The sequence below is a fragment of the Loxodonta africana genome, chromosome 25, assembly GCF_030014295.1.
Source record: "Loxodonta africana isolate mLoxAfr1 chromosome 25, mLoxAfr1.hap2, whole genome shotgun sequence".
Lineage (NCBI taxonomy): Eukaryota > Metazoa > Chordata > Mammalia > Proboscidea > Elephantidae > Loxodonta > Loxodonta africana.
This window is the reverse complement of record NC_087366.1, coordinates 56,272,436-56,299,647: the sequence shown is the minus strand read 5'-3', so window position 1 is coordinate 56,299,647 and position 27,212 is coordinate 56,272,436. Positions and strand designations below refer to the sequence as shown.

Genomic DNA, 27,212 nt, shown 5'->3' with positions numbered 1-27,212 from the left:
GTCTTTTTTTTTTTTTTTAATGACCTCTTGTTTTCTTCATGTATGATGTCCCTGATGTCATTCCACAACTCATCTGGTCTTCAGTCATTAGTTTTCAATGCATCAAATCTATATCTCTAAATTCAGATGGGATATACTCAAGGTCCTACTTTGAGTCTCATGGACTTGTTCTAAGTACAACCAGAATGCTCCTTGGAAGCAAAGGTGGCGAGACTGCATCTTATATATTTTGCACATGTTATCTGGAGGGATCAGTCCCTGGAGAAGGACCTCACGCTTAGTAGAGTCAGTGGAAAAGAGGAAGACCCTCAACGAGATGGACTGACACAGTGGCTGCAACAATGGGCTCAAGCATAACAACAATTGTGAGGATGGCACAGGACTGGGCAATATTTTGTTCTGTTGTACATAGGGTCGCTATGAGTTGGAACTGACTCAGTGGCACCTAACAACAGCAACAACAACCTATTAATTTGTGTTTTCTGATATGCTATTTTGTGATTATCACCAAGTAATTTTTCACTGTGCAAAGCGTTTTTTCTTCCTTCCTTCCTTTCTTCTTTCTTTTCTTCCTTCCTTCCTTTCTCTCTCTCCCTCCCTCCCTTTCTTCCTTTCATTCCTTCTTTTTTCCCTCTTTCCTTCCTTCTTTCTTTCTGTCTTTGTTTCTCTCTTTCTCTTTCCTTCCTTTTGTTGGTCTAAACAAAGCAGAGTCTTTAATTAAGGCCCTAGACCCAAACTTCTATTTTCTTTGTATGCTACTAATAACTGGCTGTATGATTATGAACATGTCTCTGAATCTCTGTTGCCTTGTCTGAAAAAAAGGAAATAACAAAAATTCTGTCTAGCTAATTATTGTTCAAAACATCCAGTTCTTCAAATGTATGAGATACAGTGCTGCAATAATTCTCTCTACCCTCTCGCAGTGCTGACAACCCACAGATGCCAATAAATGCTCGTTTTTCATTAAAATTAAACTCAGATCACTCAGAAGAGCCTCTGCACACCGGGAGAAAATAGCTGAGGACAAGGAACTGGGCTCTTTGTCTTGTTTTTTTTTCCCTTCAATTGAATTCTATTTCACAAATGTAAAATGGCACCTATTTTTCACTCTTCCTTTAATCTTTCTTACTCCCTATACCGACCTGGAAGCCTGTCACTGAGAGCGGAGGTGTCAGGAAAGAGATGTAAGGGAATTTATTAAGTGTGTGCTGTGCGATAGGCGCTGAGATTTGTAATGTGTGTGTGTGTACACATATCACTGAACCCTCATAAGGAAGTGTGTTGTTTAAAACCTGCGATGGGTGGTTGGTGCTTGGAAAACAATGGTGACCAACAAATATGAACAAACTGCCAAGCAACAACCTTCATTATGCTTCTTAAAAAGCTGGAGTCCCTGGGTGGTACAAACGGTCAACGTGCTTGGCTGCTAACCGAAAGGTTGGCGGTTTGAGTTCTCCCAAAGATGCCTTGGAAGAAAAGTCTGGTGATTTGCTTCTGACAGATCAGCCATTGAAAGCACGATGGAGCACAATTCTATTCTGACACACATGGGGCTGACGTGAGTTGGGGTCAATTAGAGGTCCACTGGTTTTTCTTCAAAGCTTTCTAATAATTGCGGCAAATTCCCCATCATTTCGATCCTGCCCCTGCTCTAGGAGAACTCAGGTAACAACCTATACCTAGAAAACCTCCCAGCTTGAAAAGCTGCCTCATTTGTGTGGTCTCCGATATCTCCTCTACTGTGTGGTATTTGGTAATGGGGAGAGGTAGCAAATCAACCCTTGCCTCTGCTAAAACTCTGAGTCTTGCCTACTTTGCTTGTCTCTGGATAAAATGTCTTCCAAGAAAAAAAGAAACTCAGCTTCCTTTCCGTGTCTGCAGAACTGTCAGTGTGAAAAGCCCCCCACCAACACAGCCCCTTCGGCTCCAGGACTGAGTCTTAACTAGAAGCTTCCAAGAGCAGCTGATCAGCAGTTTGCTAAAAGCTTCCGCAACAAGAAACTTTGCTTATTATTGTGCTGCCATTTTTTTTTTATTTATATGGTCTCTAGTGGAAACCCTGGTGGCATAGTGGTATAAGTGCTACAGCTGCTAACAAAAAGGCTGGCAGTTCGAATCCACCAGGAGCTCCTTGGAAACCCCGTGGGGCAGTTCTACTCTGTCCTATAGGGTTGCTATGAGTCAGAATTGACTTGATGGCAATGGGTTTGTTTGATTTTTTATGGCCTCTAATGTGTTGGTTGGAGGAACGCAATTCCAGGAAGGTGCTTTAAAAAAGAGAGAGAGGGAGAGAGAGAATGAGGGAGAGCAGGAGGAAAATTTGAAATCAAATGAAAGTTAATTTACGTGAATTCAAGGAATGGCATCTTGTAAAAGAAAGATTAAAAATAATAAAAGCACATTTCAAAGTTGATATAAATAGCAAGCTAGACAGAAAAACTGCAAAATAGAGCAGAAGCAATTACACTAGAAAAGATTGCTGCACAAAAGTACCTTTGGTTTAAAAGAAAGGCCAATGGACAGGAAATATCTGCTCAAGTACAAGACGAGGACAGAAGGAGTTCTATTAGTCAAGTTTTAAGGAAAACTCAGGCCTGAAAAGTAATTAAAAAGGAACTACAAACATAAAGATAATGTGAAAGCTGAGAAAACCAAATAAAGAGTAGGGGAAATTGTAAACAAAGCAATTTTAGTGTCCAAGTCTAGGGAGAGAAAACTCACAGAGGTGCGTATTTCCTAGGATCTGGGTCTACATGTGGCTTTCATCCCTTCACCCTTCTTGCCACCCCTTCCCCAAACACACTCACGTATACAGCCGTCATGTTTTTGGACTTTAAACCTATTTTGTTTGTTTTTTCCTGCATGCTTGCCTGTTTCACTTTGCCTTTCATTTTGGTCAAAAATACCCACTCCACCATCACCTGAACTTCTTACACAGCTGCATGTCAGGTGGACTCACATACTGTGTGTATTGATCCAAAGCCTCCAGCCCCCTCATCACAGCTAAATCTTCCAGTCAATCTTTTCTCCGAGGTTTTTTAAATTTCTGGCCCCATTCATATGTCAGATTCTCTAATATAACTCACTCCAGGAGTCCCAAACCAAAAAAAAAAAAGCAAACCCAAACCCATTGCCACGGAGTTGATTCCAACTCATAGCAACACTATAAGACAGAGTAGAACAGTCCCACAGAGTTTCCAAGGAGCACCTGGTGGATTTGAACTGCCAACCTTTTGGTTAACAGCCAAACTCCTAACCACTACACCACCAGGGTCTCCCCAAGAGTACCAGGGATGTTTAAAGCCTTAACTGTATGGGTCCTCTGCTTTATTAACGTTTCATTTAAAGTTGATGGCCTTTATTATTTTTTACTTTTCTATGATCTCAAACATCAAATATTAACTGGTATCAATTTCTACACCAGACAAATAAAGCAGAACAAGTAAAAGATCCACAGATCCAGAGGAAGACTGGAGGCTTGCTAAGTAAAAACCTCTCTCAGGCTACAGACTGCACAAAAGAAGTGACGGGACTGCCTGTTTCTGATCTCTAAACCAAGAGCCAGTGGCAGCTCTTTAGTCCTGGGTACTTCAAGGTGCTACCAGCTAGGGTTCTAGACAGAACGGAAGTCTTTTTTCTAAATTTAGTTTGAATCATTTGAAGTCAAGAATCTTCTATATCTTATAATTTATATTAATATCTACTAATATACTGTATATCTTAATAATAATTTATATCTCTTGGTATAAATTGATATGTATGGATTAATCCCTTCGGTGTTTTCTTCTTGAAATGTAAGCCAATTGGAATTGAGTTAGTGTCAGTTTATGAATTTGTCTGGCCCAAATATTTACTCTTTATTTTAAACTTATTTAGGTGATTAAAAAAAAAAAAAGAAAACCCTGATAGGAAGGATATAAAAATGTATGGTTCAGTAAAAGTGATAAATATGTAACTTGAGACTTAAATGCTCAGAAGCTAAGTTGCTATCGTAAAATTACTTGGTGGGTTTAAATACTTTAAAATTTCTAACTGAAGAATTCAGCAACACCAAAAGCTATCAAGACAAGAACGTTAACATAGACTGTAGAACGTAAAGCGTTCGCTGTATGAGGACAGCATTTATCACTATGCCTAGTACTTAAAGTAGAATAATACACAGCACCAAACACTTCAGAGAAAGACAGATTGTGCAGAATTAAGTCAGCAGAAACCTGTACGATCAGGGTGAAAAATTCCTTTTAAGCCTCTTGTTATCTTAGCATGGAGAAGAGCATCAGAAAGCACTGCTTCCCAAACAAGAACGGTGGACATGAGCTAGTCCAATAATAATTCAATCTGATAAAAAATAGAACTATGGTTGTCTACCAATATTCATGCTTCTCAAAGAGTCCATCTCTTTGCTTAAATTACTTTTGTTGTATGCTGATAAATACCGTGTGTAAGGGCAATCTTAAAACTATTATGGTACAATTAAAAAAATTATGGTAAGGGCAATATTAAAACTATTATGGTACAATTAAAAAAATAACCATAAGTTCGATAATGGTGACACTTCTATTGTCAACTCTAATCATCTATTTGAAATCATTTTCCTCGCCTTATACCTTGGCAAAAAAAAAAAAAAGGTATATACACACACACGTGTGTCTGACATGACAAATAACCAAGATAATAGGGTCTCAAGTCAACTAATAATTTACTTTTACAAAAGATGAGATCCTAATTAAACTGATTCATTAAATTTTATAAAGATCTTAACTCTAGTTTCCTCCCTTTAATATTTGGCATATTATAGGTACTGTGATAACATACATTCTGTATATACATAGTTAAATTAAACCCATTGCCATCAATTCAATTCTTACTCATAGTGAACCAATAGGACAGAGTAGAACTGCCCCATGGAGTCTCCAAGGAGCACCTAGTGGATTTGAACTGCTGACCTTTTGGTTAGCAGCCATGGCACTTAACCACTACACCACCAGGATTTCCTAGTAAAATTAAGACAGAGATTGAATAAAGGATTGGGCCAATCTAGCATAATTTATAACCGCAGTAAAGGCAGGAGGAATAAATAGAGACCTTAGACTCTCAGGTCCCCAGGCTCAGTTATATAACGCCCCCTCTAGTCAGAGAAAACTGATCAGAATCAAGTAAGGGAAAATGGAATTTCTTCAAATTCAGATGAATAATTAGAATTAAATGATACTGGACTATCACAGAATTCAAAGGCTTGCACTGTGATTAAAAAATAACTATTATTATTATTACAGTTTTTATCAAAAACAACCTAAGCCATTGCCTTAGAGTCAAATGCTAAACACTTAGCATCTTGCTTAGTCCTTAACCCGTTGCCTTGAGTCAATTCCGACTCACAGCGACCCTACAGGACAGAGTAGAACTGCCCTATAGAGTTTCTGAGGCTGTAAATATTTACGGAGGCAGACTGCCAAGCATCTTTCTCCAAAGGAGTGAACTGCTGACCTTTCATTAGCAGCTGAGCTCTTAACCACCGCACCATACAGCTCTATCATTTAGTTCTTCATGGCCGCATATTGGAGCCCTGGTGGCGCTGGGGTTAAAGAGCTTGGTTGCTAACCATGAAGCCAGTGGTTCAAATCCATCAGCTACTCTTTGGAAACCCTATGGGGGCAGTTCTACTCTGTCCTAGAGGGTCGCTATGAGCCAGATTTGATGACAACACACAGGCATGGGCTTGGGCTTGACCCCCATGTTAGGAGCCCTGGTGGCACAGTGGTTAAAGCACTCAGCTGCTAACTGAAAGATCACCAGCTCAAACCCACCAGCTGCTCCGCGGAAGAAGGATGTGGCAGTCTGCTTCTGTAAATATTTACAGCCTTAGAAACTTTATGAGGAAGTTTTACTCTGTCCTACAGGGTCTCTATGAGTCAAAATCAACTCATTGTCAATGGTTTTGGTTTTTTTTGGTTTACCCCGTATTACAGGTGGGGAAGCCTGTGAAGGCTAGTGCTCTGTGGTAGAGCCAGGATTTGAACGCGGTCTGTTCATGCTTTAAGACTCCTTCCAAAAGAAGCACTGGAAATTTCTCTTTTGCAAGAAGCTTTAATGTAAAAAAAAGAAGAAAATACCCGTGCGGCAATAAAGAAATATGAATCTGTTTAATAAGGAAGCATGTTTTAGATCTATTGCTCTCTTCCAAGATTTAATTCAATGTTTTTTGACAAATGGCCCAGTAAGTTAGAAAGCCGCTCCTAAGCCCTTCCTAAAAGTTTACGTATAGTTTTCTTTTTCTCATATAAAACACATCCCTACAATAAATAATGCAAATATTGCAGTTCAAAACAGAGCTAACTTTACTGGATCGCCTATATTTCTTTCTTTCTTCATTTTCTGTAATGTTCCTTGAATATATTCCTTAGCTTTTACCAGCCTAGCCAGTTGTCTGATACTTGGCTCCATGTGAGCTGGCTATGCGTGCAGTTCAGTATTTTTTTTAAAACATATTCTATGGAGAAATTCATATAGTATGTTTTAAAAAAAAAAATTGGAGAAACCCTGGTGGCCTAGTGGTTAAGTGCTACATCTGCTAACCAAAAGGTCAGCAGTTCGAATCCACCAGGCGCTCCTTGGAAACTCTACGGAGCAGTTCTACTTTGTCCTATAGGGTCGCTATGAGTCGGAATTGACTCAATGGCAACAGGTGTGGAGAAATTAAAATATTTTTTAAAATTCAAACATAGCCGTACCACATCTGGGTAAACAAAAGTAAGCCACTTGAAGTAGACTGCTTTCAAAGCTGTGTCCACTTTCTTTCAGATTGCTCCCTCTACTGCTGCAGTGAGCGCTTTTTCTCCCTCTCTACCCATCTGGACACACTTTTTAACTTCATGTCAGTAAAGATTAAAGAAAAGCCACAACGTGCAGCAGCTCGCTGCCATCCAACCCACCAAGAACTTCAGACGGGTGGCAACTTTTCTTCAGAGGAAGCCTCAGTTCAAAGACCTTCTGCAAAACCACTGGGAAAAGCAGCTGGCCAAAAGAACTGGGGCCCCTAATAGATAGCACTTCGGAAGCCCATGAGGACTCTGACCAAACCCACCAAGACCACCCGAGGAGCTATTTACCTGTTTTGATGTCTCCCTCGGGTGGGGGAGCTCTGCAGTAACAGCATTCCAAGAAGATGACATAGTTGACAGCATTGAAGAACAGCCCGATAATTCCTGCACTGAGAACCAGCAGTGGTGCCTCTGTCTTCTGGGGACTGACATACCTTTTGATGGCTTCCACTAGAATGCTGAACATCAGTGCCACAGCAAAAATGGTGTTGCCAAATGCTCCCACCACGTCTGCCCGGAGGAAGCCGAAAGTGCTCTTCTTGTGCTGTGTGATGCTGCTGGCCCTGACGCCAAACACACCTATGATCATGGATATAAGGTGGGAAAGGACGGCAAAGGCATCGGAGGCCAAGGACAGGGAGTTGCCTATCTGGGAGACCACTAGCTCCATCACAAAGAGCAGGATGCTCACGAGGCACATGAGGATTAAACGGAAGCTTCTTCCCGTGTATCGCCCCATGGCAGCTTGTTCTTCCACAGTTCCTCTCCCTTTCTTGGGAAGGCTGAGCCCTCAGGGCAGCAGCTACAGATTTAGTGATTACAACTTCTGGATAACTCTCTCCTTCAGCCTTTCAGGGCTTGTCATATTTGGAAATCATCTTTTATAGGCTGCTGTAAAGCCATAAAGCAGTTTAAAGGGCAATTAAGCAAGACATGTCACGTGAGGCGGGGGTTATGGAAATGGAAGACACTGGCTTCAGACTGGGCTTGAGGGCTGTGTTTGTTTGCTTGCTGAGTACTTAATTACAGAAGTCAAGAGCCTCCTTGTCTTTGGACCCTCGGAAGCTCATCAGTTGCAGTGGCCTTCCCGGCTTCCAGGCTCCGTGCCCGGTAACTGCATCTGGTGAGGCAAAGGTTCGACACAAAAAATCATATCTTGTCTACCTGAGGTGTGAACAGTTTTGAATGCAGTTGACTGCATGGAACAGGGAATATTTTAGAGGTCGCTGATCTAGCAACCAGAACGACGGTAAGTGAAAGCCCACGGTGAAGCCGGAGTGATTTTTTACTGCCTTGCCCACTGACCTGGAATAAACAAGTACCCAACTTGCAAATATTTTTAAGAAACAAGACAAGAAAAACACTTCTCACCTTCATGACAGGTAAAACACTTTAAGCTGGGGGTACAAAAGATCACTGTTAGTTTCAAGAAGAGAGCCAAATAGTAATGAGTTGACTTAACTGATGCACGAAAGCTCTTTTTTTTTTTTAAGTCTTATCACCTGTCAAACACTTATAAACCTTGAGGGCTTACCAGTTCCTGAATGCCTAAAACATCAGCTGTCTCTATTGTTTTGAGTAGCCTGTCTAGAAAGCCTGTTGATCCTGTAAGGAAATACAGGCTATTATTTCACTTGGTCTTTTCATAAAGACTGAATTTGACTAAAACCTACAACTTAGAACGCTGCCCTGACAATCTCCTTAGTATTTCTTAAATGACCAGTTAATATTCTAATCCACCCAGGTTGTGAAAATCACTGCACTGAGACTGTATCATTCATTCATGCAACAAACACTTACTGAGTGTCTTTGTGCCAAACACAGTTCCAGGCTCTGTGGAGACAGCCGTGAACAAAACAAAAATCTCTGTTGGAGACAAAAAAATTTCTCTCTACATTCTAGTGGAGAAAGATGACTAACAAAATAAATCGTAGAACATACTGAATGCTAAACCAAAAAAAAAACAAACTCGTTGTTGATGAGTTGATTCTGATTCATAGAGACCCTAAAGGAAAGAGTAGAACTGCCCCATAGGGTTTCCAAGGAGCGACTGGTGGATTCGAACCTTCGAACTTTTGGTTGGCAGCCGAGCTCTTAACCACTGAACCATCACGGCTCCTACTGAGTATTAAATAGTAATAAAAAAATCATTGGATCTTGTGTTGAGATTACCTGGAAGCAGAGGGACCAGCAATAATCTGGACAAAAGATTGGTGGCTTAGACCAGATGGGGAGTGGGAATATCTAGGCAGGATTTGTGGGGCCCAGAGCAAAATGAAAACCTGGGGCCCTTGTTAAAAAAAGTATTAAGAGTTTTAAGATGGCAACAGCAGAGCGTTACACCAAGCTTGGGTTCTGCTAGTGCAGGACCCGGCGACGGCACTGGTCAGGTGCCCATGAAGACAGCCCTGCATCCAGGATCTATCCAGAAGTCAGAATCAAGCGCATTTGCTGAGCAATGGATGGAGGCATGAGAGAAAGAGAACAGTCAAGGTTAATGCTAAGGGTTTGGAGCAACTGGAAGATCAGACCTGTGACTGACGTGAAGGTAAGATGAAGATGACTGCTGTAAACACAGCATGGGGTGGGCGAGGAGTGGAAATGATGTTGAGGTGTCTGTTCGACATCCAGGTTGAACTGCTAAATAGGGGGTTGAATAAAAAAGTCTGGAGTTCAGGGAAGAAGTATAGGCTGGGAATATATGAACTTGGGTGTTGACCCACCACTGCCGTCGAGTCGACAGTATATAGTACTTAAAGCCAGAACACCAGATGGTCAATAAGGAAACAAGAGGAGGAAGAAGAAAATGGACGGAGTCCTGGGAAATTCCAACACTAAGAGATTGGAGGAAAGGACTAGAGACACAAAAGAAAAATAGGGGAATTCATTGTTCTGAAGGCCAAGGGTGAACGTATTCAAAATGGAGGGAGAATCAGCTGGCTCAGGTGCTGATTAAAAAACAAAAAAATAAGCAGTTGCTGCTGAGTGGATTTCGACTCATGGTGACCCCATGTGTGTCAGAACAGAATTGCACTCCATGGAATTTTCAATGGCTGTGGCCTTTTGGAAGTAGATCATGAGGCCTTTCTTTCGAGGCCCCTTTGAGTGGATTTGAACGTCAACTGTGTGTGCCCCCCCAGGAGTTCCAAATGCTGAAGTTGTTTTTAGTTGCCCTTGAGTCGGTTCCAACTCACGGTGACCCCATGTGTGCAGGTGGAACTAGTCCATAGGGTTCTCGAGGCTGTGACCTTTCAGAACCAGATCACCAGGCTCTCTTCAGAAGCACCTCTGATAGGGCAAGCAAAACGAGGACTGGAAACAACTGGACTTGACAATATAGAGGCCACTGGTGACCTTAATAAGGGCAGTTTCAGGGGAGCAGTGGGGGCAAATGTGAGAGAATAGAGAACAGAAATTGGAGATGACAGTACAGACCATCCTTTCAATCAGCTTCACTCCAAGGTGACAGGGATGTGAGTCAAGGGTATTTTTAGTTTGGGAAAAATAACAGTATATTTGTATGCTGGTGGAAAGATCCAGTAGAGAAAGAAAATCTGACGATGCAGAGAAAAAAATGCTCAAGTGCTGCCGTTGAGAAGCAAGAGGGGAGGAGGAGATTAATGCACAGCGAATGGCTGGCCTTTGCTAGGAGCACAGACAGTTCATCCATGACAATAGAGAAGGTGGAGCATATGGACACATGAGTAGGTGGGTAAATGTGGTGGTGGATGTTGGGAAGGTCCTTTTCTGATTGCTTCTGTTTTCTCAGTGAAATAGAAATTACGATGAGCAGCTGAGAGTAAAGGAGGGGAAAAAGTATTGGAAATTTGAAGAGAGAAAAAGTATAAATTTGTTGTGTATGACAGTGAGTGAATGAATTAGGAAAACAGTACGTTTACATATTTGTTGTTGCTGTTAGGTGCCTTTGAGTTGGTTCTGATACATAGCAACTGTATGTACAACAGAACAAAACACTGCCCAGTCCGGCACCACCCTGACCATTGTTGCTATGTTTGAGCTCATTGTTGCAGCCACTGCGTCTATCCATCTAGCTGAGGGTCCTCCGCTCTTTTGCTGTTTTACCAAGCATGATGTCCTTCTCCAGGGACTGGTCCCTCCTGATAAATATGTCCAAAGTATGTGAGACAAAGACTCACCGTCCCAGCTTCTAAGGAGCTCTCTGGCTGTACTTCTTCCAAGACAGATTTGTTAGTTCTTCTGGCAGTTCATCGCATAGTCAATATTCTTTACGAACACCATAATTCAAAGGCATCAATTCTTCTTCGGTCTTCCTTAATTATTGTTCAGCTTTCACATGCATATGAAGTGATTGGAAATATCATGGCTTGGGTCTGGTAGGTGCACCTTAGTCTTCAAAGTGACATCTTTGTTTTTCAACACCTTAAAGAGGTCTTTTGCAACAGATTTACCAATGCAATACTTTCTTTGGTTTCTTGACTGCTGCTTCCATGGCTATTGATTGTGGATCCAAGTAAAATTGACAGCTTTAATCTTTTCTTCATTTATCATGCTGTTGCTTATTGGTTGAGTAGTGAGGATTTTTGTTTTCTTTATGTTGAGGTGTAATCCATACTGAAAGCTGTAACCTTGATGTTCATCAGAAAGTACTTCAAATGCTCATCACTTTCAGCAAGCAAGGTTGTGTCATCTGCATATTGCAGGCTGTTATTGAGTCTTCCCCCAATCCTGATGCCACGTTCTTCTTTACATAGTCCAGTTTCTCGGATTATTTGCTCAGCATACAGGTTGAATAAGTATGGTGAAAAGATACAACCCTAACGAACACCTTTCCTGATTTTAGACTAAACAGTATCCCCTCATTCTGTTTGAATAACTGCCTGTTGGTCTACATACAGGTTCCTCACAATTAAGCACAATTAAGTGTTCTGGAATTCCCATTCTTCACAGTGTTACCTATAATTTGTTATGATCCACATAGTTGAATGCCTTTGCATAGTCAATAAAACACAAGTAAAAATCTTTCTCATATTCTCTGCTTTCAGCCAGGATCCATTTGACATCAGCAATGATATTCCTTGTTCCACTTCCTCTTCCGAATCCACCTTGAATTTCTGGCAGTTCCCTGTCAATGTATTGCTGCAACCATTTTTGAATTATCTTCAGCAAAACTTTACTGTGTGTGGTTTTAATGATATTATCCGATAATTTCTGCCTTCTTTTGAGTCACCTTTCTTTAAATGGAAACAAATATGGATCTCTTCTAGTTGGTTGGCCAGGTAGCTGTCTTCCAATTTCCTTGGCATAGACGAGTGAGCACCTCCAGGGCTGCATCCATTTATTGAAAGATCTCAGTTGGTATTCCATCAATTCCTGGAGTCTTGTTTTTCAACAGGAAACCCTGGCGGCACAGTGGTTAAGAGCTCAGCTGCTAACCAAAAGGTTGGAAGTTCAAATCCACCAGGCACTCCTTGGAAACCCGGTGGGCAGTTCTACTCTGTCCAATAGGGTCACTATAAGTCAAAGTCGATTCAGTGGCAACGGGTTTGGTTTTTTTTGTTTGTTTGTTTCTCTACAATGCTTTTAGTACAGCTTGGACTTCTTCCTTCAATACCATCAGTTTTTGATCATATGCTACCTCCTGAAATGATTGAACATCGACTAGTTCTTTTGGTACAGTGACTCTGTATATTCCTTCTATCTCCTTTTGATGCTTCCTGTGTCCTTCAATATTTTGGCCCTAGAATCCTTCAAAATAGCAACTCGAGGCTCGAATTTTTTCTTCAGTTCTTTCAGCCTGAGAAATGCTGAGTGTGTTATTTCCTTTTGTTTTTCTAACTCCAGGTCTTGGCACATTTCATCATAATACTTTATCTTCTCAAGCTGCCCTTTGGAATCCTCTGTTCAGCTGTTTTACTTTATCATTTCTTCTGTTTGTTTTAGTTACTCTACGTTCAAGAGCAAGTTTCAGAGTCTCTGCTGACATCCATTTTGGTCTTTTCTTTCCTGCCTTTTTAATGACCTTTTGCTTTCTTTATGTATGGTGTCCTTGAAGTAACTCCACAACTTGTCTGATCTTTGGTCATTAGTGTTCGACACATCAAATCTGTTCTTGAGATGGTTTCCAAATTTAGGTGGGATATACTCAAGGTCTTACTTTGGCTCTCCAGGACTTGTTTTAATTTTCATCAGCTTCAATTTGAACTTGCATATGAGCGATCAACGGTCTGTTCCGTCTGTCTCTGGCCTTGTTCCGACTGATGATATTGAGCTTTTTGGGTCATCTCTTTCCACAGATGTGGTAAATTTGATTCCTGTGTTTTCCATTCGGTGAGGTCCACGTATATAGTTGTTGTTTATGTTAGTGAAAAAAGGTATTTCTGATGAAGAAGTTGTTAGTCTTGTAAAATTCTGTCATGTGATCTCTGGTGTCATTTCTATCACCAAGGCCATATTTTCCAACTACCAATCCTTCTTTTTTTCCAACTTTTGCATTCCAATCACCAATAATTATCAATGCATCTTGATTGCATTTTTGATCAATTCCAGCCTACAGAAGCTGGTAAAAATCTTCAATTTCCTCATCTTTGGCATTAGTGGTTGATGGGTAAATTTGAATAATAGTTGTATTAACTGGCCTTCCTTGTAGGTGTATGAATATTATCCTATCATTGACAGTACTGTACTTCGGGATAGATCTTGAAATGTTCTTTCTGACAATGAATATAATGCCATTCCTCTTCAATTTGTCATTCCTAGCATAGAAGACCATATGACTAACTGATTCAAAATGGCCAATACCATTCCATTTCAGACTTTGTCTCACGCACTTTGGACATATTATCGGGAGGAACTAGTCCCTGGAGAAGGGTATCGTAAGTGGTAAAGAATCTGTGAAAAAGATGAAGACCCTTGAAGAGATGGATTGACACAGTGGCTGCAACAATGAGCTCAAACGTAACAATGATTGTGAGGATGGTGTAGGACCGGGTAGTGTTTTGTTCTGTTGTACATAGGGTCGCTTATGAGTCAGAACTGACTCAATGGCACCTAAGAACAACGACAACACTGAGTCACAAGGAAATGGGTTTATAGCTACTATTTTAAGCCTGATGGTGTGGCAGAGTAGGTTTAATTTTTCATGTATTATCATCTCACATATAGAAGGGTAGTTCTCAAACTGCAGCTCTTAGCGGCAGGGAGGATCCCGTCTTAGCAACAACGCTCAGCCACAGTTCACTGCCCCATCTCCTTGTTCACCACTGATTGCCTGTTCTTGCATCTGAAACACAACTGCTTCAAGGAGATACAGCTAAGAAGAGGGAAAAATATCACTCGCCCTAACCTCTGGCACTGTGCACGGAGCAGACACTCAAGTTTATTTGTTGCCTAAACAAATGGGTAGCATTTTCTGGGCACAGAACTGACAAGCAAAGGGCCAAAGATACGTTTAAAAATAACAGGATGGTGATAGCTGCTTCCCCAACCTTTTAATGCTATTTGCCAATTTTAAAACAACAATCCATGAACACCACCGTGACATGGCAGATGATTAATATTAACTAGAATCAGATGTAAATAGGGCGAACTGCCCAGACTGTCTGATCAAAATGCTGTGTCCTTGCTTGTTTATAAAGTGTTCTTCTTCTGCTGATCTCAAGACTCAAAGCCTCGCCACTAGCAGGTCAAGCGAGTTGCTGTTTCTGTCCATTTCTCAGACACTTCATACGACTTACTGGCATAATTAAGAACTATTTTAAATACACTCTAGTGGACGTAATGTTGGCACACCGACAGTCCCAGGTGCAGAGCCAGTAGTAGTAATGTACAGAGGCCTGTTTGCTTTCTTTATGCTGCCGTGAACACTATGCTCATAACCACTTTTGTGACTGCCAGCGATATGGCCAGTTAATGACCGACACCTTAAATAAATTAGTGTTCTTATTTCTTAAAGGACACTTTAAGAGTATCCTTTGGATGCTCTTGGTTTGGACTGAGATTCATGCACTATCTTGAAAAGCACTACCACTCTTAAGAAGTTCAGAAAAGTTTTCCTATTTTAGCTAAACTTCACTTTCAGAAAATACTAATTTATCAGAGGTGCATTGTGGGTAAAGGGCTCCTTCCTTAATTATGGCAAACGAAAGCCAGCGGCTATGGAGTCGATTATGGTGACCTCATACGTGTCAGAGCAGAACAGCTCCATAGGGTTTTCTTGGCTGTAATCCTAACAAAAGCAGATCAATAGGCCTTTCTTCTGTGGTGCTACTGGGTGGGTTTGAACCACTAACTTTTAGGTTAGTAGTGGGGTGCAAATTGTTTGCACCACTCAAGGACAACACATAATTACTGTAGAGTTCCTTTAAATAGTGAATTTTTTTAGAGCAGCAAACTTCAAGCTTTTCTGTGATTAGTTCTGAAGCTTTAAAGAATAGCCTGGGGATATGCCTCTGCATCATAAAAATAGAAATACGTTCAAAGTTTGCTGTTGTTAGGTGCCATTGAGTCAGTTCTGACTCAGAGTGACCCTGTGTACAACAGAATGAAACACTGCCTGGTCCTGCACTATCCTCACAATCTTTCCTATGCTTCAGCTTATTGTTACAACCACTGCGTCAACCCATCTTGTTGACAGTCTTCCTCTTTTCACTGACTCTCTACTTTGCCAAGCATGATGTCCTTCTCCAGGGACTGATCCCTTCTGATAACATGTCCAGAGTACGTGAGACGAAGCCTCGCCATCCTTGCTTCTAAGGAGCCTTCTGGCTGTACTTCTTCCAAGACAGGTTTGTTCGTTCTTTCTGGGAGTCCATGGTATATTCAGTATTCTTCACCAACATCATAATTCAAAGGCATCGATTCTTCTTCAGTCTTCCTTATTCTTTGTCCAGCTTTTTCATGCATATGAGGCGATTGAAAAACACCAAGACTTGGGTCAGGCACACCTCAGTCCTCGAAGCGACATCTTTGCTTTTTAACATTTTAAAGAAGTCTTTTGCACATTTGACCAATGCAATACGCTGTTTGGTTTCTTCACTGCTGCTTCCATGGGCGTTGATTGTGGATCCAAGTTATCACCTCTGAAGTGGCTGGGGACTACAGCACAAAAAAAAAAAAAAAAATTTTTTTTTTTTGTACAAAGGCAATGGTTATTAGTCTCTGATCCATTTTTTCAGGCTTTTGTCATGGACAGGACAAAAAACAAATCACAACAAAACAAAACAAAAAAACCTGTCCCCTGAAACCATTTATATTGATTTGCAAAAAAGAACTAATGTTACTAACTACACTACAGCTATATTTTAGAAGCAGCTTCCAGCTGACCCTGCATCATCATCATCATCATAATTATAAAATTATAGCTATTATTTATTACTTATGTGCTTGGTGCTGTTCTATGTACTTTATGAGGTACAGTAACTAAGAGGTAGAGTAACTGTGAGGTAATTATGAGGTACAGTAACTTTATGAGGTAGAGTAACTATGAGGTACAGTAACTTTATGAGGTAGAGTAACTCTATGAGGTACAGTAACTATGAGGTAGAATAACTCTGTGAGGTAATAATTCTACGAGGTAGAGTACCTCTATGAGGTCTATAAGGTAGAGTAACTATGAGGTAGTAACTCTATGAGGTAGAGTAACTATGAGGTAGGTATTAGACTTCCCTCCATTTTACAACTGGAGAAACAGGAAGTTTACACGGCTACTAAGGAGAGGCGAATACAATAAAGCATTCTGAACTGCCGTTAGCAAGAAATTGTGACCCTGAATACCATAATGTGGCCCAGGTTATTTCAGTCACTCATTAAGCTAGGAATATGAATGCACATACTGAAAACATTAGTCTTGAAAGCATATATATTTAATCCGCTTTCATCTGACCTTCCTATCTGAATAGTGTTTCGCTTCTTTCACACATAGCATGTACTTTCACATCTTTGTACCTGCTCTTCCCTCTACTTGGACTGTCATTCCTCCTCCTCCGTTTATTAAAATTCTACTCATCCTTCGAAGCCCAGCGCAAAATCCACATTCTTTTCGAAGTCATTTCCCTTTACTGGAGTATTTATCGCTGCCAAGTGGGAGAGGATTGGAACAGTGTGTAAACTAAGAGCTTACTACATAGACTAGAAATGAAGGGTGAAAGGCATTACACGCAAAGGAACGGGACAGGAAACACCACGTTGTTTACAGGAAGCTCCAAATGGCTAGATTGCCAAGGACAGTGCTGGACTGGTAGATGAGACTGGCTAGGTAGGATCAACTAGACCAAAAGGTTGAAATTTTATCCTGTAAGTGGTGGTGAGCCACGGAAGAATGTTCAGGGGAGGAAAAACATGTCCAGAAATTGCACACTAGCAGAGAAAAAACAAAACACCACTGGTAATGTGAAGGCTGGCCTGGAGATGAGACTGGGGCCATCGTAGTGATCAACACAAGAGGTAACAGTGTTTGAATAAAATCTAGAGAACTATGCAAGGGGACCACCACCACCCATCTGTCTGTCCTTCTGTGGCAGCTTGCATGTAGTTATGATGCCAGACGTTATGCCACTGGTATTTCAAATACCAGCAGGTCACCCATGGTGGGGACAGGTTTTAGCAGAGCTCCCAGACTAAGAAAAAAGGCCTCCTGATCTATTTCTAAAAATTAGCCAATCAAACCCTATGGATCACAACAGAATATTTTTGATACACTGCTAGAAGATGATACAACAATAGAGCATACCAACGATCGTCAGGATGGTGCAGGACCGGGCAACATTTCGTTCTGTTATACGTAAGGTCACCACTCAACAACAACTAGCAACAATGAAAGGGAAACCCAGGAGAAACGAAAAGTAACAGCAGTATGTTGTGCTGGTGGAAGGAATGTGTGCATTGGTGGGGCTGCCTAGAATGGCTCTCAGGCTTCTTGCTTGGGTTACTGGGTATACTTCGGCAGTTACAATCTCCCAGGCAGGAAATACTATAGGAGGAGCAGGTCTGGGGCTGGAGGATGAAATGAGGTTTTTGGGACATGCTGACCTGACCTGAAATGTTCATGGAACACTCAAAATACTTCAGTATGCAGTTGGAATAAAAGTCCAGAGCTCAAACCTAGAGATAAAAATGTTGGATTCATCACCCAATTAATGTTATTTAAAACCATGGGATTATATGAGGCTGATTAGGTAGCAGGAAGACGGCCAAGTATGGAAGTGTGGTCCACCAACATCTAAGGAACAGGCCAAGGAAAGAGACACATACTTAAAAAAGAGTCACAGGGGTAATTTTAATAAAGAGTACCAAATGCAGCAGAGAGATACGGAAAAAGAAGCCCTGAGACGTGAATGTTGGCCTTGGTCATGAGCGTCTTCGCTGATGGTGGTGAACACCGTGGTGCGGTGGGGGCAGAGGCAGCCGAGGAAAGGGCAGGGCAAGGAGAAATGAGGAGGGGGGTCACTTTCAGAAACCGTGACTTTTGATGAAGAGCAGACAGCAACTGGAGGGAGAGAGAAGTTCAAGGAAGAGCGTGCTTTTTTCCCACCATTTGTGGTTTTCTTTTAAACAGAAAGATTTAGGGCAATTTTAGATTCAGTAGAAAGAGCTATGGAAAGGAAGTGCTTCAAGTTATAAGAAAAAGAAGGTGGCTGGTGGTTCAAGGTCTGAGACGACACACGGAGCGCTTAGATCAGGAAGAGTTACCTGGGTTTTAGTCACAGCGATTCACCATTCACAGGAATTACGTTGTATAAAGTCACCATGAATACTGAGTTAGTGAATGCTAAGCCACTGCTCCCAGCAAAAAAACCAGGTTAGGTACCTGAGATCACGGGTCCATTTTCACCCAGCAGTCAATACATAACCTTGTTTTATGTATTTTTTAAAGATACCTTATTTAATATGTACTGCTGAGTCACTAACGTTGAACTCATAGCTGGCAGCACTATAACTCATGCCTGAACAAAGCTTATCTAACACACAAGTTTTTCTCTGTAAGGCACAATACAGCCTTCCTGTGCTTAGGAACACTAGCAGCGCCTTCAGCACTGTGCCAAGGGGCTGTTTTAAACAGTGAAATCAGCACAAAAATGAGGAAACACGGCAAGAAGTAGCCCGTGAGGAGGACGCTTGTTTCCAATAGGAGAACTGAAAGGAGAAGGCGGAGGGTCGCTTTGCTGGGTCAGCTGGGAACCTGAGCCTCTGAGGACTCTGACCGTCACAACTTTGCACATGTCCAAATGTGACTGCGGAAGCACCACAAGTATCAATTTTGGGGTTGCAAATCAATTTCAGTAAATAGACAAATTTACAAATACGGAATCTGTGAATAATGCGGATCGACTACATGCTTCTCCTTCAAAGGGATTTCCGTGTAGCATGTAATGCAGGTATTTCAGAAACAAAAGAATACATAAAACATTATTAATTCATGATATTTATTATTGGGTTGTTTACAGAAAGTCTTTTTTTTTTTCACTGTTAATTTAGGCATAAGAATAGCTGTTTGTTTTATATACTTGCTTTTAGAACTTTTATTTAAAAAAAACAAAATATTGGCTATATCTGGGAAGATAACAGTACCAATTTCTTAAAAAGTGAGGAGGACAGTCGACAGGGGTTTCGTTTTATCCCTTAGTAACTACGGCCAAACAAGGTGTAGTACTTGGCGGGGGCCTTGCCACAGATACACTTGGCTCCAGGCTGCAGCTCACGGAGTGGTTTGAAGGGGATGCAGAGACTTTTAGCGCCCATGGATGGAGCACCAGGTTCAATATCTTGATCCCTGAAATAAAAAACAAGAAGTCCATGAATTTATGTGATACACTTCTACTCCTGTTCACTGCAACACCACAAACATTTTACCTGTTAATTGCATTTACCTGGCAGTGGTTTTTTTGATCCAGTCTTCACAGTCAATTTCTCCACAGAATGGAATCTGAGCAATCTAATAAGAAAAAGAAAAAACAGTCAGCATTTGGTAACGCCTTCTCTTCTACAAAAGGTAACACTTGACTTCTCTATTAAACTTACGAGCTACAAGGATAGGCGTCCAGTCTTTTTTAGGCTATGAGACCTTTGCAAACCTGCCAGGGACTTTGCTCAGAAGGCATTAAGAGGTAGAAAAAAGTGTTTCTCTCCAGTTTTTATATATTACAGAACATCAAGGCACAAGAAAGATGTCTTTGCAATACATGAAAATGTCCCAGTAACCTGTCTACAGAGTGATGCCACAGAGATGAATGAGGGGTGAGCAGACCTGAGCCTAGACTCAAGTGTAACTCCTTCTTCAATTCTGTACCACCGCCTGCTCTCCCCATGGAAGTGGTGATCGGGTGGATAAAAGGGAGATTACAAACAGTAAATGGATTCCTAAAGTGTTACTAAAAATCAGATAATCCTCACTTTATGTCACAACTGTCTCAACATGGTAGGGTAAGTGATTCATTTTTTAAAGTCCAAGGGTATTTGAAGGTCAAAAATCCTCTTATATGGAAAAAGAAACCCTGCCTTTTTTCACTGTGAGACCACATAAAATAACGGGCACAATCAGGAGTCCTGGGATTTTATTGAAATTTCGAAATTCACTACCTGTGTGAAAATCTCTAGTCCTTGGTTTTCCTTTCTAATGTTGGACTAGACAAGCATTAAGATTCCTTCCAGTTATGAATAATAAAATTTTCATAGTGAGCCTATTTCAAAACGGGGTTTGCCTGACGTAACAATTATGTAATAGTCCTGTAAAAAATCCCCGGAGACCAACGTTAACAGTACGGACAGCCAAGGTGTGGGTCATCCCCACACGTCAGGAATACCCAGCTGATAAACGGCTGGGAGGTTATCCAGCTTCCACATCAACTTCCGTTCAACATCCCCAGCCATACATTCCACGCTCAAACAAAAAGTCCCTCCTGCAAACCTGTCCCTGCTTTTGGGATTTAGGTAAAGGTCTCAAAGGCCTTCTCTAATGAGAAGTAAGGTGAAACAGAGATTGGGAAGTTAGGGAGACAGAGCAGTTCATCCGGTGAACAGTACTGCGGGATGAGAAAGTGTTAGTTATTTAAGCCTTTTACGTTCCCTCAGTAAAATGTGTTAGCCTAGTCCCCAAAGTAGACAACCTGTTATTTTGATAATCCGTCTCAGGCCAATAAAGAGCTGATAATTTCCTAGGAAAATCCTGGGAGGTGGGAGCAGGAGGGTGAGGGGATGTGGCAGCAGTGGCAATAATACGTTTTTTTTTTATTTTTTAATTTTAATATAGATATTATTTGTGCAAAAAGAAAACGGAAGCAAATACAAACCTAAAGCTATGAGAGCTGAGAAATAACACAAAGTTACTTTCCTGTATTGACACTTGATAAATCATTAGCATTTAGACAAATAAAAAACATGAAAAATATACATTCATAAAAATACTGCTTAAATTCACTATAAAAGATAGAAAGGGGGGAACTTTATAACAGTCTCTAATTACGCAATGATAAAAATATTAAGACTTAATTACAAAGAATCTCTTTGGGTAATAAATCGAAAATTGGTTTCTTTGAAAATTTAACTTACAAAAACTTATGGGTATATTTTTCATAACTTTAACCATTTTACAGTGAAGTCTCATTTTCTTTTAAGAAAAAATACTAAGCTTTGAGAAGATTTGTCTTTCTATAATAATAATGCAAAAATTTTAAAATTAAAATGGTCATGGCATGTGAACAAAACCATGTAAAGATTTTATTAAGTATATTTGGACTTATAAACAGTAAATTTTGTAAAAATTGTATCTTTTTTCTAGCTTCAAATGAAGGTTTAAGTGGTAAGACTTGAAGTATCTCGTCATTTATGCACGCCATTCGTTAATATGCAAGGACAGTGTGTATTTTTAGGTTATTTATTCAGCCATGGAAAGGTTTTTAATTTTTTATTACTTCTACATCTATGTTTTAAAAAGACATAAATCTTTTGCAGTATGTAATTTCTTAAATTCTTTAAGCAGCAAATGTTAATGGTGAGAAATACCAATGCTCAAAAATTATAGTGGTCAATAAAGTACATGAGCAATGTATGGAAACTATAAAATACGTATATATTATTTATATATAATATTTATTTTTCATTTAATTAAAATCCTCCCTGTCATGGGTTGAATCGTATTCCCCAAAAATATTTGTCCACTTGGCTAGGCCATGATTCCCAGTATTGTGTGGTTGTCCTCCATTTTGTGATCTGATGTAATTGTCCTCCATGTTGTAAATCCTAATCTCTGCCTGTGGTTAATGAAGCAAGATTAGGTTATGTTAAAGAAGATTAGGGTGGGACGCAACATCCTTGCTTCAGTCACAGCCCTGATCCCATGTAAGGAGAGTTTCCCTGGGGTGTGGCCTGCATCACCTTTTATCATACAAGTGATAAAAGGAGAAGCAAGCAGACAGAGACCTCAGTACTACCAAGAAAGAAGAGCCAGGGGTGGGGCACATCCTTTGGACCCAGGGTTCCTGCGCTGAGAACCTCCTAGACCAGGGGATGATTGATGCCAAGACATCTGGAGCTCTCCAAGGGATGCCAGGGACACAGATGTTGAAAGGAGACAAGGACCTTCCCCAGAACTGACAGAGAGAAAGCCTTCCCCTAGAGCTGACAGAGAGAGAGAAAGCCTTCCCCAGAGCAGACAGAGAGAAAGCCTTCCCCAGAGCCGACAAAGAGAGAGAAAGCCCTCCTCTAGAGCCAATGCAGAGAGAGACTTCCCCTAGAGCCAACACGGAGAGAGAAAGCCTTCCCCAGAGCTGACAGAGAGAGAGAAAGCCTTCCCCTAGAGCCCACACAGAGAGAGAAAGTCTTCCCAGAGCAGACAGAGACAGAAAGCCTTCCCAGAGCAGACAAAGAGAGAGAAAGCCCTCCCCTAGAGCCGACAGAGAGAGAGCCCTCCCTTAGAGCCGACACAGAGAGAGAAAGCCTTCCCCAGAGCTGACAGAGAGAGAGAAAGCCTTCCCCAGGGCTGACAGAGAGAGAAAGCCTTCCCCTAGAGCCAACACAGAGAGAGAAAGCCTTCCCCTAGAGCTGACAGAGAGAGAGAAAGCCTTCCCCAGAGCTGACAGAGAGAGAGAAAGCCTTCTCCTAGAGCCGACACAGAGAGAGAAAGCCTTCCCCTAGAGCCCACAAAGAGAGAGAGAAAGCCTTCCCCTAGAGCCGACACAGAGAGAGAAAGCCTTCCCCAAAGCTGACAGAGAGAGAGAAAGCCTTCCCCTAGAGCCCATAGAGAGAGAGAGAGCCTTCCCCAGGGCTGACAGAGAGAGAGAAAGCCTTCCCCAGAGCTGACAGAGAGAGAGAAAGCCTTCCCCAGAGCTGACAGAGAGAGAGAAAGCCTTCCCCTAGAGCCCACAGAGAGAGAGAAAGCCTTCCCCTAGAGCCCACAGAGAGAGAGAAAGCCTTCCCCAGAGCTGACAGAGAGAGAGTAAGCCTTCCCCTAGAGCCCACAGAGAGAGAGAAAGCCTTCCCCTAGAGCCCACAGAGAGAGAGAAAGCCTTCCCCTAGAGCCGACACAGAGAGAGAAAGCCTTCCCCAGAGCTGACAGAGAGAGAGTAAGCCTTCCCCTAGAGCCCACAGAGAGAGAGAAAGCCTTCCCCTAGAGCCCACAGAGAGAGAGAAAGCCTTCCCCTAGAGCCGACACAGAGAGAGAAAGCCTTCCCCAGAGCTGACAGAGAGAGAGTAAGCCTTCCCCTAGAGCTGGCACCCCGAGTTTGGACTCTAGCCTCCTAAACTGTGAGAGAATAAATTTGTCTGTTAAAGCCATCCATTTGTGGTATTTCTGTTATAGCAACACTAAGGCACTCCCCATGACAAATTGACTAAAATCAAGTCCTATAAATCAGTGGTATAAAAATTAAAAAAATTTTTTTTTCCCACTTATACCAATAGGGAAGAGCAGAAAAGTCAAGCTTTCACCTACATTCAAGTTCCAAAGCTCCCTTCTTCCTTCTCTCCTGCTAGTAAATACAATTTTATTTCTGATAGTTTGGTTTTCGGTCAACACATCCACTCTGCCCAACACGAGGTAATGCGAGGGGGTGGTGGAAGTAGCTACTACATACAAGAAAGAAGCTTGTTTTCTGATCCCCATGTGCTCTTTGGACATACAACTCGACACCCTATGCTCTTAGAACAGATGGTGAAACCTCTTCAGTAGCTTATCTAACACTAGAATAAAAGATATGGTTCCCCTAGATACATTTCTGTGACAGCAACAGATGAACTGGTATGTCAGTTACTCTATTGATTTATTAACTCTTATGCAATGTCTTTCATTATACTGCAAGAGTGACTACCATATTTCTATAATGAAGGAAATGAAACGATTCAATACTTAATGGAATAAAAAAATAATCAAAAATAAATTACAGTAAGAGGAAAAATACACACTGTGTCAGATGGCCATCCATTCTCTAGCCTGGTATTAGAAGTAGGCAATTTGAGTCAAGTGACAGATTATGGAACCCAGAAAAGTGGAAGATTTCACAGGAAATAAACCGGGAATAACAAGAGATTAAATACTGTAGGATTACTGATCTGAAGATAATTCTGAGATTACTTTGACCTCATTTTACAGATGAGCAAACTGAGAACCAGAGAGATTAATTAACTTACCCAGCTCATGGAATCAGAGATATATTAACTGGTTAAGACCATAAAAAACAATTAATAGTTTGCCTTATATTCTCAGCATGAATTAAAAAAAAAAAATTGATAAAGAGAAAAGTGCATTAAACTGAGTTAGAAGAGGGATCGAAATTTTAGCACTAGCTGTGCCTCTGTGTGGTTTGAGGAAGTCCAGTTAGATTCTGGGCCATGGTTTCCTTACATGTAACCTGGGGACAGAGAGTGAGTTGTATATTTAAACACGTATATCAGTCAGAATACTGAAGTTCCTAAGTGATCTGTCCTAGTAATTAATAATTTTGAAGATCAAGATCACTTCCTCATAACAAGTAACGGTTTAGGCTAGGAGCAGCTGCATACACACAGTACGTAAACTCTATGGAATCTTAAAGAGCCATCAGCTACCTAACAACAAAAGCCTAGGTAGTTTTAAGGAGCCAGAAGTATCCACTCATCCTGACAAGCAGGTTTAGACACGTGCAATGATTCTCTTCTTCCCATGTTACTCAGAAATTCGACCAATTAAGATCTGGATAAGGATACATGGCCAGGGGGTGGAAAGACACTGACTTTTCACAGCTTGTTTCAGGAAACGCACACCACCTTAGGCTAGAACAATGCCTACACTAGGAACTTCCATCTAACTGAAAGAAAAAAGTCACGAAGACTAGTGGTAACAGATAAGGAAGGTTGTTTAGCCAGTATATCAGGCCTAAGAAAAAGCTTAGACGTAATCAGTTCACACAGTGTTATTCAAAAACGACAGAAGGTTTGAATGCTTTGGAAAGCCAGTGGAAAATGGAGAGTATATAATGCCGAGTAACATAATTCCTTTGTATGACTAGAAACCCTGGCGGCTCAGTGGTTAAGTGTTATGGCTGTTAACCAAAAAGGCAGGAGTTCAAATCTGCCAGGCGCTCCTTGGAAACTATGGGGCAGTTCTACTCTGTCCTACAGGGTTGCTATGAGTCGGAATCGACTCAATGGCAATGGGTAGGTGGGTTTGTATGATAATACCAGGCATTAACTCAATGAGTCTTAAAATAAGATTCAGTGAAATATCTTTACATTCAAAACTTTTCAAAATTCTCTTACCTTTCCAGAGTCTAGTACCTTCTGAAAGTCTTCCATTGTATCTGCCACGACCATATGGGTCTTTAGGTCTTCAAAAGCCCTACCAAATTAAAATTAGAGAGAATACATCATTTTTCTTACAAGCGTGACAAAGCTCTTTTTAACAAAATACATAAGCTAAACATATCTTAAGAAGCCTTGATGGTGCAGTGATTAAAGTGCTCAGCTGCTGACTGAAAGGTCAGCAGTTCTCAGCCCCCTGCGGGTCCACAGGAGAAAGAACTGGCAGTCTGCTTTTGTAAGGATCACAGCCTTGGAAGCCCTATGGGGTGGTTCTACTTTGTCCTACAGGGTCACTATGAGTCAGAATCGACTTGATGGCAACAGGTAAGCACAACTTAATGAAGGAACGATAACCTGGAAGTCAGAAGAGCTCAATGTGAATCTTCACTTTGTCACTACCAGTCATCTCCAGTCATCCCAGCCACTTCCTCGCTGCACTGCTGCGAACATGAAATCCATGAGCAACGTGCCAAACACAGTGGGCGACACCTACTTGGTAACTGGTACTAGATCTGCACTGACCAGCGTTCCAGTCCTGGCCATCCTACTTACTAAAAAAAAAAAAAGCTCGGGGTTATTTTTTAATCCTCTCTGGTCTTCGTTTTCCCATCTATAAAATCAAAAAAGCATTCTAGCAAGTTAATTAGAATCAAATACAAAGGCACAGAAGTGTTTTGAAAAGGAAAAAACATTATTCAAGTTATAATCACATACCATGTAACTCCTTATAAAAACTTCAGGTTTTAGAAATGTAAATAAATAAATGCTCTTCTTTCCTACACTCAACCTCATACATCACGTGAGGGTCTTCCATGTGGGTGACTAAGACATAGAAGACATGCTTTTTCTTTACTCAATCTCAGGGCTTAGATCATGTGAACGCTGTACCAGCAGCTGCTTCCCCTTCCTGCAAGGCACCTAACTGGACTCTGGTTCCCAGCCTCCTGGTATGAGATGGGCCCAGGTGACTAAGTCACAGCAATGCCATCTGAGGAAGGTCCTCTAAGACAGTGGGCACGCCTCCTGCATGTTCTTCCCACCTCCCAACCTGTAATAACCTGGATGGACATGGCTGTGATCTAGTTTGGACCGTATTAAGTAACAAGGCCTAGGGGACGGAAAACCAAAACCTGCTGCCATTGAACTGACTGTGATTCGTGGCGACCCCATGTGTGTCAGAGTAGACCTGCGCTCCATAGGGTCTTCAACAGCTGATGGAAATCCTAGCGGCACTGTGGTTAAAAGCTATGGTTGCTAGCCAAAAGGCTGGGGGTTCAAGCCCACCAGGCGCTCCCTGGAAACCCTATGGGGCAGTTCTACTCTGTGCTAAAGGGTCACTAGGAGTCGGAATTGACTTGATGACAACGGGTTTGTTTTTTTTTGTTTTTTATCTCACAGAGGTAGATCACCAGGTCTTTTTTCCAAGGTGCCACTGGCTATATTAGAAAAGCCAACCTTTTATTTAGTAGCCAAGTGCATACCCAGGACGCTTAGGGATGGCAGAGCCAATAAAATGTAAATAACTTGGGTTCCTGCATAACCGTGAGAAGCAGAACCACCCAGAGACCTGAAACACTCACCTCACATGTATTTGTTCCATGAAAGAACGGTGAAGTTGTTCTTTAAACTCCTGAACTTTGGTGG

At 41.4% G+C, this 27,212-nt stretch overlaps 2 protein-coding genes across 2 annotated transcripts in view; both read right to left on the bottom strand.

Annotated features, from left to right (window-relative positions):
- Positions 1-7,629, bottom strand: part of SLC30A10 (solute carrier family 30 member 10) — a 45,733-nt gene extending 38,104 nt beyond the window's left edge. The window contains exon 1 of the mRNA XM_064276963.1: positions 7,110-7,629. Within this exon, the coding sequence (XP_064133033.1) occupies positions 7,110-7,560 (451 nt within the window). The 5' untranslated portion in view covers positions 7,561-7,629. The remainder of the gene's footprint in view (positions 1-7,109) is intronic.
- Positions 7,630-19,205: 11,576 nt separating this feature from the next.
- EPRS1 (glutamyl-prolyl-tRNA synthetase 1) overlaps positions 19,206-27,212 on the bottom strand; it is an 85,766-nt gene continuing 77,759 nt past the window's right edge. The window contains exons 30-32 of the mRNA XM_003419879.4: positions 25,527-25,605; positions 19,667-19,731; positions 19,206-19,569 (exon numbers count right to left, since the gene is read on the bottom strand). Coding sequence (XP_003419927.2) covers positions 19,419-19,569; positions 19,667-19,731; positions 25,527-25,605 — 295 coding nt within the window. The 3' untranslated portion in view covers positions 19,206-19,418. The remainder of the gene's footprint in view (positions 19,570-19,666; positions 19,732-25,526; positions 25,606-27,212) is intronic.